The 14543-nt window shown below is 44.4% G+C and overlaps 1 protein-coding gene across 1 annotated transcript in view; it reads left to right on the top strand.

The window, feature by feature from the left end:
* Positions 1-2413: 2413 nt before the first annotated feature.
* Positions 2414-14543, top strand: part of LOC126253012 (phospholipid phosphatase 1-like) — an 889365-nt gene continuing 877235 nt past the window's right edge. Inside the window, exon 1 of the mRNA XM_049954065.1 lies at positions 2414-2528. Coding sequence (XP_049810022.1) covers positions 2448-2528 — 81 coding nt within the window. The 5' untranslated portion in view covers positions 2414-2447. The remainder of the gene's footprint in view (positions 2529-14543) is intronic.

Raw genomic sequence — 14543 nt, 5'->3', positions numbered from 1 at the left:
CTTTGATCTACAAGAAAAATAGTTCTAATGTACATAAAGTGTATTGAACATTTATTTACCTTCAGATATTGGTCCTTCAGCGTTTTATAAATTGCTTCACACGTTTTAGTTATTATTTTAGTTAATATGCACTGTGGTACTCGCGTGCTGTACTGTAAGCTAGAGTAACTCTCTCCTGTAGCAAGAAATCGAAGTGTGACTGTGAGCCTGTCTTCTGCAGATGTAGCAGTTCTTAAGTGAATATTGTGCTTTGTGATATGAGGAGACACTTCACTGAGCAAATACTGAGACGTATGCTCGTCCATTCTTAAGTAATTTATGTACGACTTGACGTTCAAATGGTTCAAATGGCTCTGAGCACTATGGGACTTAACATCTGAGGTCATCAGTCCCCTAGAACTTAGAACTATTTAAACCTAACTAACCTAAGGACATCACACACATCCATGCCCGAGGCAGGATTCGAACCTGCGACCGTAGCAGTCGCGCGGTTCCGGACTGAGCGCCTAGAACCGCTAGACCACCGCGGCCGGCACGACTTGACGTCCTCCACTTCAAGCTCACGTAACAAATTTTGTTGAATGCTTTTATCGTCTCGTCGTAAATCCTACGCCTGCACCCAGGTACGTTTCCTTTTTTTCCTCCGCTTCTCTTCCAAATGCGTACACAGTACAATTGTGGTACATGCAATTGCTGCGGATAATAACAAGTTGTTTTTGTCAGCCATCTTGAACTTTGACGAAAAAATGATGACAGTGTAACGCCCCTTTTTAGCGCCACGTCAAAGATCTTTGTGGAAGAAACTTGACGAATATTTGGTTATTTCTTTGATCAAATCTTTGTCAAAGAGATATGATAGTTTAATACCGGCCCTAAGCCGTCGGCACACGGACCGTGCTGTCGAACGTTAACGTTGAGCGTGCCCAGTTCAACGTGCTGCTGAACGCTCAGGAACGATGCGACTTGTACATACGGTACGTGCGCCCCAACGTGGTGTACGCGATCGCAACGCACTCCGGCGGCAGTTGAGGGATGTTTCTAGTTCGTAAAGCACACTGTTTATTCAACGGACGCGCTTAAAATTCCCACGTTAGCTCTATTAAAACGCACATTTCCTCCATCGTCCACGAAAAGGAAAGTACCATGTCCAATCAATACGGACACAGGCTTATAAAAGTTCCATTACAAACAGTGCGGTACAAATTTGGGATACTTCTCCGCATAAGATAAACATTATTTCGTCATTCCCACATTTTAGTGAAGCCCCAAGGTCAGTCTTACTTGATCACTGTTCCTACCCAGTAGCAGAATCTTTGCAACATGTGAATTACGAAGCGTAAAAGGAAAAGGAGCAAAATATCTTTATACAAGTAGCGCAAGCTGTCCTGTAGATTAAGCCAACCGAACAAAGTCACCCCTTAAAAAACGGTAAATTTATATTTACATAACATCAAATATTATAGCATATACTTATATTAAACTAATAATAAAGTATCAGAACCTAATAAAAACGCGAATGCTAGGAAAAAAATTGGAGTTGTTAGGAATCGAACCACCACCCCATCAAAAACCCGTTAACTGGTCAGGGACGCTACTCATTACGCTAAACCATCAACACGGTCTCTTTGTTTAGTCATATTATTTTACCCCTTGATAAAAACGTTAATCGTAGATAATTATGTTAATAATTGAAATTATAACAAACTGTACCAACAACTATGCCTTTTGGGTGGATCTTCAGCGTGTCGCTGCCTTCAAATAGCCTACTCTCATAATACGCAAGTTACAATAATTCTTTTTCCACGAATATGACGTTTCTCATTATTTTATTGGAACGAATCACACAGTTAACAACGGGTTTTCCAGTTATTCTCAATTTGCTGGTGTTCAGAAACGGCATATATACATATAGGCTTGAAATGAATGCCAATATGGCGCCTCACAACTCTGTACTAAAGGGAGACGGCGTGCGTGTAACGTAGGTGGCGTTGTGCCATCTCATTGGTCAACGCTCAGACGCACGCTCAGAATAGCTGACATGCCAGATATTGCTCTGCACGTTCGGAAAGACTCCCGAACGTGCTATTCCACGCTATGACGTCAGAAACTCGGCACACTCAACGTTCGGATGCACTGTCCGTGTGCCGACGGCTTTAGCCATTCCATGACCACGTTGTGACGTCACAAAACTCGTCCAGCTCCACGTTCGCTTTCACTTGCCGTATGAGGACGGCTTCAGGGGTGGGCAGTTTAGACTCGGGGGCGCCGGTGGGAGGCGCACCACGTGGTCGGCGAGTTCCGCAGGCGTGTGTGGCGGCGCGCCGCGCGCAGTTCCGCGTTGAGTCACGCACGGCCGCGTCCGCGCCACAACACGGAGCCAGCTACAGGTGGCACAGTCAGTCTGTGCCGGAGCCGGTCCCCAGTCAGCACCTGTCCACAGCGCCGCCATGAGGCTGCAGCGAGTCTTCACCGTGTCGCGCCCCGCCGAGGAGGCCGGCTCGCCCTACGGCTCGACTGATGTCCTTCAGGTAACGGCACAGCTGTTGCTGCTTCACGACGCGCGCGCCAGCTGTGCAGACCGAGAGAGAGTTACTCTACTGCGCTCATTCCGCGTGCCCGCATGCGAAACAAAACAGGCGCTACACTGCGCGCCGAGCCCTGACATCGCTTTCGCCCGCAGGGGACAGTTACACAGGGCGTCCCAAAACTTTGGATTCAAAACAATACAGCGCGTATCCATGGCAGCCTCGGATCTACGATATTTCCGAACCGGGGCGAAGACTTAACAGTGGCAAGCGTTTGAGATAGGACGTCAAAAATTTTCAAAAATATTTTCATTTTGTAGCGCACATCTTTCTGAAAAGTTTGACATATAAAGCATATACGTTCGAGGAAATGGAAACCATGTTATTTGGTCTTAAGTGTGCCAAAGTGCAGCGCCATATCTCTTCGCACAGCATTCTTCTATCGTATGTCACTGTATTTCGCTGTGTGGGATTCAAGCGTGTGTATTTTGTAATGGAAGCCATCGAACCTATATTCAAGACAGTGTAAATTAATACCTCCTGCACCAGTCGGCCGGTTTGACATCCTACACTCCTTAAAAAAACTCACAATTAATACTGACTGGGAGAATATGAACCTTCAGAAAATTTGCGCTCTTTATTGCTTATTAGCTAACAACTTTCTATTCTGGGTGACATAAAATTAAATACAGGAAACATAAAACAGTAAAGACAAGAGACAAGCAAGTGAGTACAGTGCTGTCTGGTTTCTGTACAAGTTGTAAATAGCCTTTCGCTCCCTGTATTTTAGACCTGCCACCTTCAGAACTTCAGAGAGAGTGTCCCGGCCAACATTGTGATAAGCTTTCTCCAAGTCCACAAAAGCTATAAGCGTAGGTTTGCCTTTGCTTAAACTATCTTCTAAGATAAGTCGTCGGTCAGTATTGTCTCGCGTGTTCCAATATTTCTCCGGAATCCAAACTGATCTTCCCCGAGGTCTGCTTCTACCAGTTTTTCCGTTCTTCTGTACAGAATTCGTGTTAGAATTTTGCAACGTTAACTTATTAAACTGACAGTTTGATAATGTTCACAGTGTCAGCAGGTGCATTCTTTGTAACTGGAATTATTGCATTCTTCTTGACGTCTGAAGGCATTTCGCCTGTGTCATGCATCTTGCGCACTAGATGGAAGAGTTTTGGGCTCTCCCAAGGCTATCAGTATTTCTGAAGGAATGTCGTCTACTTCCTGGGCCTTTTTTCGATTTAGGTCTCCTACAACAGTGATTAGTTCATCGATTTAGCATAATTTTCAAGAAACTGCAGTTCATAGAAACACATCACCTGAATAACATTCGTGCAAAAATTTGAGAAATACCTGTATATTGCAAATTATTTAAGAACTATAATAGAAACAAACTTTCACAATTTTGACAACATAATTTATACAGTATGAAATTGACATGTGCGCTCGCCATATCAGCATTTTACTTAAAACTAAGATTATGAACACAAATGTGCAGCTTATGGCTCTACCAACTTGCAAACAGGCGGAATACTCTTTCTTTCAGTAGTATTCGCCTACGTCCAGGAAAGTTAGTCATTCTGTTATTATTTTCCTAGTCGAGCGTTTTGCCCCTTCTCTCGTACCTTAGTCAACTTCTTATGGTTTTCCGGTTCCAACTGCCGACTCATGAACCGTGTCGGGTTTGTGTTGTCAGCAGGTTTGGTTAGTCTGCCAGTGGGCATCTTTTCTTATCTGAAAAGTGTCCTGTTTCTAATTTTTTAGAATTTTTTGCTATTTTCTACACTCCTAGTTTTCATGCTGCTTTTTTTCTCCGAAAGTTAGCTGAAATATTTGGATGTTAATATATGTAAAAATATAAACACTTCTAGTAAAATATTGTTCCGGCAGGCGAGGTCTCATAACCTGCATGATGTCATTAGATCCGCGCAAGATCACGTTCGCACACAGCACAACTTGTGGAAGACGGAAACCTATTTCGGAAACCGCATCTCGCTGTCTTGTTTATATGTAACGCGAGGGCTTGTTTCGCTAGCCCGATCAAATGCCGTATTTCCGAGCGTCAATTGTTTTACTTTAATGGTGCCTGTAAACCAAGTACTTCCATTTCGTCAATACGACGAAGTGTTATCAGTACTTTTCGTAATTTTTTTAAAAATAAAGAGAGAGTATGATTTTATTATTAATATCAGTGAACTCTTGAGGACGACGTGAGAGGCGTTCTTCAAGAAAAACATGTTTCAAAACCTTATTTACGGCAGTTAATGTATGAGAAACCGTTTTAATACACCCACCTAGACTACGTGCGTTTTGGGAAAAAGTGCGAAGCGACAACTGCTCGAATATTATTACACTCAGAGATTTTCGAGATTTGGAATGACTAGGAACACTTCCTAGTGAGTACACAGATTCTTGATCATACGCACAGAATTAACGAATATTTTGTCCCCGACCATTGACTGTGTAATATAGAACATTTGCCATTAAATGCGTGAGTCGGTGTACCAATAAACAAATTAACCTGCTACGCTAAATATAGGGTTGTTGCCAAGCAGTTCCATTTAGCTAATTCGGTAACTATCACTATTATTGGACCTCGTTCTGCCCCATAAAGAATATAATTACTTTTTTGCTTTGTCAGTTAATAACTTTCCGGTAAGTCTAATACTGCTACATTTCCTCCACTCCACACCAAATCACTTCGTCCACATTAAACAAGATTTTTAAAAGCAAGAAGCAACCTGATAACCCATCAGCGAAACAAATTTAGTAGAGTGTCTGCATGGAGCTGAAAACAGAGTGTGGAAGTTGAGATCCGGGTCCAAGAACTGCCTTTGCAGAATGGAAATTGAAGTGTGTACATGACAGGTCACAAGCGGAGTTAAGATATCGGTGAATGGAAAATTGAGTTTTGGAGATCGCGTAAACGTTGTGACTGAGGAGGATGCCAAATTGAATATTTTGACGTAAGAAAACAGTGGTCGAAAGTGATTATTTTCGGCGGTATTAAGTGCTGAATGAGCCATGCATGCAAGGCACATCTTGGTCGACTGCTCATGATTCATGAAAAACTACTACACGCCGCATTTACGCCGGTAGTGCTACTTGGAAAATAATACTCAATGCGTCCACGCTATATTTCCCACTGTTTGCAGTTTATGCCTCGTTGCCGAAAGTGAGGGACCACTCGTTACAGGAACTTGCAGACATGCATCTAGTGTATAATGCAGTATGGATGTAGTGCCAGGAAAGCAGAGTGAATGTGTACACATTTATCTATCTATTATTACTTGCCGGCCGGAGTGGCCGAGCGGTTCTAGGCGCTACAGTCTGGAGCCGCGCGACCGGTACGGTCGCAGGTTCGAATCCTGCCTCGGGCATGGATGTGTGTGATGTCCTTAGGTTAGTTAGGTTTAAGTAGTTCTAAGTTCTAGGGGACTGATGACCTCAGCAGTTAAGTCCCATAGTGCTCAGAGCCATTTGAACCATTTTTTATTATTACTTAAAATTTCGATAACTGTCACCTAGAATGTAACGTGCGTCGTATTTTTTCGTACCTGCAGAAAGTTATATATAACTGTAATTATAAATCCTTTCAAGATTAAGCAGTCTTTCTCACAATTTTATCCACGGTGATGAATTCCTTCCGATTAGAATGACACCTGTAATCAACCTTCTCACTGTACATTCGTTAAACCCAATGGCGTACACAGAAGGTATGTTGTTCAGACTCACAGAAGCTCCTTTAGGACAACGCCGGTGGAGGGACTATTCGTCATAATAGGCATGTGCCCAACAGATATTACTGTAAGGTACAGAGGCTGTCTCTACTGACTTCGTAAAGGGAACCTTCCCCAGGTGAGAGATATTATGGGCAAGGAATTAAGAATCAGACGAGATCTAAAATTATAGAAAGCGCTTGTGTGGCAAAGAGATGGGACAGCACCACAACAGGTCGCAAAGTGTATGGTATATTTCCAAATAGTCAGCAGAGGGTGCTTATAATGCATGTAAATCCATCTAGAGGCGTGATTCGCTGCCTGACTGGCCATGGAGCATACCTAGAATATTTATACAATATAGAGAAATGTCCGACAAATATGTGTGCATGTGGGGACGTTGGTACACCAGACCATATCGTACTAGAGTTCCTCGCCTACGAATACTTGCAGAATCAAATAACGGACATTGGTGCACTAAGTAACATTGTTTGAGTCAAAGACAAATGGCAACTGGTGAACGAAGTGGCAAATAAGGTAAACATAATTTTTTAAAGTCAACATTCATTTTCCTCAACATATACTAATCGCACAGGGATGAATGAGATATCATTAGAGAGGTTTTTTAACCGGCTTCTGACATTACATACCGATTCCGCGGTAACTCTTACTATTTGTGGAAAATTTTTTCACTGAAGAGACTATTAACTATCACAGGCAAAATTGCGTCATGGATGCCCAGCTTCGTACCAATATTTTACGAAGCTAACTTATTAATCACGAATAAGAGATTCCCTTTTCGTATTATCTTATTACAAATCCCATTCTATTTGTGTTAAAGTACTTATTAAATGGATAATGTGTACACAGCATTTTCATAGATAATAACTGTGAACACTGCGGTAGCCCATTTTCTCTGCTCGTCGTACAAGCTGACTTTCATCAACGAATATACATTCCGAAACGACATTGTCGCCTTGAATTGTGATTCCCTTATACAGCTTAACGTACTTATAAGAACAAAACTCAATGAATTCTCGGCTGAATGATACTGGGAAAAATGCTGCAACACCACGAATAAACTTAAACACCATCTAATCCAAACATTCTTTTCAATTGACGGGAAGATAGTTACCTACTGAAATTACATTTGCGATCACTATTAACAAATCGTAGGGGCAAACGCTTCAAAGAGCAGAATTGTGTTTAGCAAATCCCGTCTTCACTCACGAACAACTGTATGATGCCTTTTCAAGGATAACGAAATCAACCAACGTTTTTGTATCCCTTAGAGTAAATGAAAAAAAAAACGTGAAGATTACATTCTTACGGCAAATATCATTTACACTGAGGTATTGTAATGCTTCGTAAGGAATTTTGTTCAAAACTGCGTGCATGGAAATACACTGAAGAGCGAAAGAAACCAGTACACCTGCCTAATTTTGTGTAGGGCCCCTGCGATCACACAGAAGTGCCGCAACACGACGTGACATGGACTCGATTAATGTCTGAAGTAGTGCTGGAGGTGACACCATGAATCCTGCAGGGTTGTCCATAAATCCGTAAGAGTACGAGGGAGTGAAGATCTCTTCTGAACAGCACGTTGCAAGGCATCCCAGATATGCTAAAAAATGTTCAAGCTTGGGGAGTTTGGTGACCAGCGGAAGTGTTTAAACTCAGAAGAGTGGGGTGTCGCATAGTCCTGCTGGAATTGCTCAAGTCCGTCGGAATGCACAATGCTCATGAATACACGCAGGTGATTACACAGGATGCTTACGTACGTGTCACCTGTCACAGTCGTATCTAGACGTATCAGGGGCCCCATACCACTCCAACTGCGTACGCCCCACACCATTACAGAGTTTTCACCAGTTTGAACAGTCCCCTGTTCACATGCAGGGTCCATGGGTTCATGAGATTATCTCCATACCCGCACACGTCCATCCCCTCGACACAATTGGAAGCGAGACTCGTCCGGCCAGACAACATGTTTCCAGTCATCAACAGTCCAATGTCGGTGTTGACGGGCCCAGGCGAGGCGTAAAGCTTTGTGTCGGGCAGTCATCAAGGGTACACGACTGGGCCTTCGGTTTTGAAAGCCCATATTGATGATGTTTCGTTGAATGGTTAGCACGCTGACATTTGTTAATGGCCCAGCATTGAAATGTGGAGCACTTTTCGGAAGGGTTGCACTTCTGTCACGTTGAACGATTTTCTTCAGCCGTCGTTGGTGCCGTTCTTGTAGGATCTTCTTCCGGCCGTAGCGATGTCGGAGATTTGATGTTTTAGCGGATACCTGATATTCACGGTACGCTCATGAATTGGTCGTACGGGAAAATCCCCACTTCATCGCTACCTCGGAGATGCTGTGTCCCATCACTTGTGCGCTGACTATAACACCACGTTCAAACTCACTTAAGTCTTGATAAACTGCCATTCTAGCAGCAGTAACCGATCTAACAACTGCGCCAGACACTCGTTGTCTTATATAGGCGTTGGAGACTACAGCGCCGTATTCTGCCTTTATACATGTCTCTGTATTTCAATACTCATGGCTATACCAGTTTCTTTGGCGCTTCAGTGTATATATGCAAGTATGTATCATAAATTCACGGTTATTATTTCACGTCGTTCGGCTCATCTTCAAAGAAGTCTTCTGTTCATTTCCACAACTACCTTGATCTCAACGACTACCCCTGTCCCAACGACTACCCTTAGGGCTCTACCGTTCTGGGACGCCACCGCAGGTCTGCTGGCAGCGGTCAAGTCTAGCAATACGAGACGCCAGAGGAACGCCTTCAGCCTCCGCTCAGTCGAAGAGCTACAAGCTCTGTGTTCAAGTTCGAAATAAAAAGAGAATCCAGAAAAAGGAGTTCTGGGCACATACTTTCATTGCTGATCATGAAATTAACGGGTTATTTGAAACGCTTTATAATGATTTAAGAAATTACAGTCCTAAATTTTCGAGTAACCTGAGAATGTCATTTTGTTCACTTGGTGAGGTAATAGAGGTCTCCCGAGATTAACTGACGAAACAGGTCACCACTTTAAGGAAAGTAACCCCATCAGAGGACAAGATTTTCTTCACCTGTTCCCTCAGTAGCTAATTATTTGCTGTCTGCGGTGATATTTACAGTTTTAGTTGTAACTGTAAAGTATACATGGAAGTGTTCTTTAGCTTTTATTAGAAAAGTATGTTATAATAAACTTAAATTAAATTTAGAAATGTTTTAGACAAGAAGTCGGAAACCTATCTCCTTTGTTTACATATCTTTTTTTCTTAAATCAATTCTAGCGTGTCTGATGTATCTGGCCCATTAGCACCACTTGCTGCAGCAAGATATATAACTGTACTGTTTCGGTCTGAAAGTAGGTTTCGAGAAAAACTGTTTTTTGTTTGTTTGTTTCTTTGGGTCATCAGTCATCTGTCAGGTTTGATGCAGCCCGCCACGAAATCCTCTCCTGTGCCAAAAACCTCTTCATCTCAGAGTAAACTTACATAGCTCAGATAGTGAACGTGGTTTGTCTGTGGTGTAAAGCCCTTATGGTTAGAGTGGAGCATCAAGAACAGGGTGCGAGGATATTAAGGATCGATAATTTCCACGATCTCCAGCCAGCCAGAGTCCAAAAAAAAATGTTCAAATGTGTGTGAAATCCTATGGGACTTAACTGCTAAGGTCATCAGTCCCTAAGCTTACACACTACTTAACCTAAATCATCCTAAGGACAAACACACACACCGATGCCCGAGGGAGGACTCGAACCTCCGCCGGGACCAGCTGCACAGTCCATGACTGCCGCGCCTGAGACCGCTCGGCTAGTCCAGCGCGGCTAAAAGTTTGAGATTCAAATCGGTCTGAACACTATGGGACTTAACATCTGAGGTCATCAGTCCCCTAGAACTTAGAACTACTTAAACCTAACTAACGTAAGGACATCACACACATCCATGCCCGAGGCAGGAATCGAACCTGCGACCGTAGCGGTCGCGCGGTTCCAGACTGCAGCGCCTAGAACCGCTCGGCCAGCCATAGTCCAGAAAGTGCGTTATTGTGAGTAGTTTGAACGAGATTGTAATGTGGAGAGGCTTATTATTCGAACTGTGCTTCACTTATGACCCTCGTAATTCCCAACACTTTTTTTTCACTTTACGTTTTGAGATCGAGTGTCTCAAGTTACTGATACCATCTGAATCTCGCAGATAGAAGTTGCGGTGTCAAAACTATCCATAGCGTTCACGTGGGCGGATAAAACTGGGTACGGGTTAGAGGCAGGTAGCGCTTGGCAGATCTGCTTGCGTCCTGGTGCCAGGCTGGCAGGCCTGCCAGCAGAACCTCTCTGCGGCCACTCTGCCGGGAGAGCTGCCACAGTCAGGTAGATGCCAGATGTAGGAGGTTCCACTGTGTCCCAGGCTTCCGTCTGGCGTTTATTGCCATCAGACCAGTGCGGTAGGGCTTTTACACCAACGACTACCCTTATGTCAGCGACTACACTTATTGCAAATACGGTCATTATTTAAAACTATGAAACTGCGGAAGTTTCACACGGTTTCCCCGATTGTACGTGATAATGCTGAAGTGAATACTGTCAGGGCAGTGAATACCAGCGAACATTCGCCGACGCCGAAAGTAACTCCTACGCAGAAAACGACAGGAAGCAGTCGATCTGTGACGAACAACGTGACAGCTATGGCAGAACCAGCAAAATGAATGAAAATTTACAGATGACTTACGTGCTTCTACCAGAAAGAGCAGGCTGTGCGGGTTTGATGTTGTGGATTCCTTAGGTCCAGTTGGTTGATTCCATTGCGGACGATGGCGCTAATTCATCTCCTTTCCATGACATCTTCCAAAATTACTCAACTGCAGTCCAAAAGATTATAAGCATGATTTATCCTGCCGATGGTTGTACAAAAATTTTTGGTTGTGGCGAAGAACTATGGCGTAATTCTCTGGACGATACTTTCGTTGCCGGCCGGAGTGGCCGAGCGGTTCTAGGCGCTTCAGTCTGGAATCGCGCGACCGCTACGCTCTCAGGTTCGAATCCTGCCTCGGGAATGGATGTCTATGATGTCCTTAGGTTAGTTAGGTTTAAGTAGTTCTAAGTTCTAGGGGACTGATGACCTCAGATGTTAAGTCCCATAGTGCTCTGACCCATTTGAATAATTTGAACCATACGTTCGTTTCAGGTTGGTGATAGTGCACCCAATTTGCATCTTCTGTAACAGTTATATCCAGAAGTCCATTATTTTCGACCTGAAATGACACAAACGATTCTCTCAGACGCCGTCCGGACGATCCCTTAGTTCAGCAGTCAGCCCACGTGGTACCCACCTTTCGGAAACTTTACTGAATAGCAGCACATTATGCACAATATTATGTGCTGAACCAACACCAGTATACTAAACAGTGGCTATTTCGCTTGCTGTAATACGCCTGTTTTGCTTCACGAGCTCTTCCACTGCGGCAGTGGTTTCGTTAGTCAGTGTCTGGACCGGTGCGGATCGTCTTCCAAAACTTTCTGCACGACTCGTATGCTTGCTGCATGGACACACAAGAATCATCTTTCTGCGTTTGTATTCTGCGATGCATTTCGACAGATGTGACAGCTTCACTACGCAAAAAACTTGTCACAGATCGCTGCTCCGACGCAAACAGACAATGGGACAGCCTTCTTTGTTCTGATAGCTTCCTTTCCTGTGATGCAACAACAGGCTGCCAACTGTCTATCATTTGTCGAAATACAAGGATAACTGCTCCCCACTGCAATATCGAGAGTACAACGGTTAGGGATGTTATTGCACGTTTAAAGTTTTCAAAATGTTCAAATGTGTGTGAGTTCTTAAGGGGCCAAACTGCAGAGGTCATCGGTCCCTAGACATACACACTACTTAAACCAACTTAAACTAACCTATGCTAAGAACAACACACACACCCATGCCCGAGGGAGGACTCGAACCTCCGGCGCCGCGCGAGATTAGCCGAGCGGTCTTGGGTGCTGCAGTCATGGACTGTGCGGCTGATCGTTGGTTGATTTAGTTACCCTTGAAAGGTCATCATACAGTTGTTCGTGAGGCGGAGGTTCGAGTCCTCCCTCGGGCATGGGTGTGTGTGTTTGTCCTTAGGATAATTTAGGCTAAGTAGTGTGTAAGCTTAGGGACTGATGACCTTAGCAATTAAGTCCCATAAGATTTCACACACACATTTTGAACTTCCGGCGAAGGGGTTGCGCAGTCAGTGACACGGCGCCTCTAACCGCGCGGCCATAAGGTTTTCATTTGATGCACAGTAATAACTGTGACAATATGCCAATAGAAATGAAATACGGCAAGTTCATTAGTTCGTGTTCTCCTCTAAGCCAGGCCTCTAAGCCAAGTCTTCAGGTGACGAAAATCTGAGAATGTGCATTCTGCTGTTGTTGTATTCACTGGTAGCAGATCCAAAATTTTAAAACAATATAAGTACACTTGTCGGTGAGCTAAAGGAGAGATTCAGATATTTTATCACTAGTATCGGCATGACGTCTGCGTCTACTTTTTCTGCTGCTCTATTCATCGGCAATTGGTTGAAAAATTGGAAAATCAGTAAATATGAAATATAAATCATTAAAGTGTTCTTCCGGTGAGGGGATAGTTATTGTGACCGTGATCTCGACCTACGTCTACACAGTAGTGCTTGAGAAGGGCGACTGTCTGTAAACCTCTGATAAGCTCTAGTTAATCCGATTTTCTCCCTGTCATTTGGCGAACTGTGTGTGAGTGAGGGGGAAGGCGGGGGGGGGGGGGGAAGAGTAAAAATGTTTCCCGACTCTTCTTGGAACGTGAGCTGTCGGTATTAAACCTCTTCGCGCAGCACTAGGCATGGGCGCTCGCCATATCAGCATTTTACTTAAAACTAAGATTATGAACACAAATGTGCAGTTTATGGCTCTACCAACATGCAAACAGGCGGAATACTCTTTCTTTCAGTAGTATTTTGCGCGCTCAGTAACGTTCCCTCTGTTAAACGATATCCTGAAGAAACGTGTCACTCTTCATTGGATCTTCTGAATCTCTTCTATTAATTCAACCTGGCAAGAGTCCCATACCCTTTCGCTCTGGATGGTTACTCCTTGGTAACCACCGGTAACGACACAGTGCAATAAAAAACACTGCACAAGAACTCTACATCTGCATACGTACTGCGCAGACCACCGTACGGTACTGTCAGATGGTATCCTGTACCACTACTAGTCATTTACTTCCTTGTTCTGCTCGCAAATAGAGTGAGGGGAAAAACGACTGCATAAATGCCTCCGCACGAGCCCTAGTTTCTCGTATCTTATCTTCGTGATTCTTACGCGAAATGTACGCTGGTGGCAGTAGAACTGTCCGGCACTCAGCTTCAAATGGTGGTTCTCCAAATTTTCTAAATACCGTTCCTCCAAAAGAACGTCGTCTTTCCTCCAGGGATTCCCATTTGAGTTCTCGAACCTTCTCCGTAATACTTGCCTGTTTTTCGAACCTACCGTTAAGAAATCTAGTAAGGGAAGGAGGTTTGGTTTAACGTCCCGTCGACATCGAGGTTATTAGAGACGGAGCACAAGCTCTGATTGTGTCAAGTATTCGAGGACGGCGAAGGAAATCGACAGTGCCCTTTCAAAGGAACCATCCCGGCATTTGCCTGGAGCGGTTTAGGGAAATCACGGAAAAGCGTTTTAGGGAAATCACGGAAAACTTAAGTCTGGATGGCTGGACGCGGCTTTGTACCGTCGTCCTACAGAATTCGAGTCCAGTGTGCCATCCACGAGCGCCTGGTCCCCGGCACGAATCCACCCGGCAGATTTGTGTCGAGGTCCGTTGAACCGGCCAGTCTGTGGATGGTTTTAGGCGGTTTTCCATCTGCCTCGGCGAATGCGGGCTGGTTCCCCTTATTCCGCCTCAGTTACACTATCTCGGCGACTGCTGCGCAAACAAGTTCTCCACCATTACTCTACCATGCAAACATAGGGGTTACACTCGTCTGGTGTGAGACGTTCTCTGGGGGTCCACCGGGGGCCGAACCGCACAATAACCCTGGGTTCGGTGTGGGGCGGCTGAGGGTTGAAGTGGACTGCGGTAGTCGCTGTGGGGTTGTGGACCACTGCGGCTGCGGCGGGGACGGAGCATCTCCGTCGTTTCTAGGTCTCCGGTTCACATACAGTACAATACAATACAATGCCATCCACTGCGCCACCTCGCTCGGTTAAATCTAGCAGCCCGCCTCTGAATTATTTCGATGACTTCCTTTAATCTAACCTGGTGGGGATCCCAAACACCCGA

The sequence above is a fragment of the Schistocerca nitens genome, chromosome 4 (genome assembly GCF_023898315.1).
Source record: "Schistocerca nitens isolate TAMUIC-IGC-003100 chromosome 4, iqSchNite1.1, whole genome shotgun sequence".
NCBI lineage: Eukaryota > Metazoa > Arthropoda > Insecta > Orthoptera > Acrididae > Schistocerca > Schistocerca nitens.
This window is presented reverse-complemented; position numbering and strand designations above follow the sequence as displayed.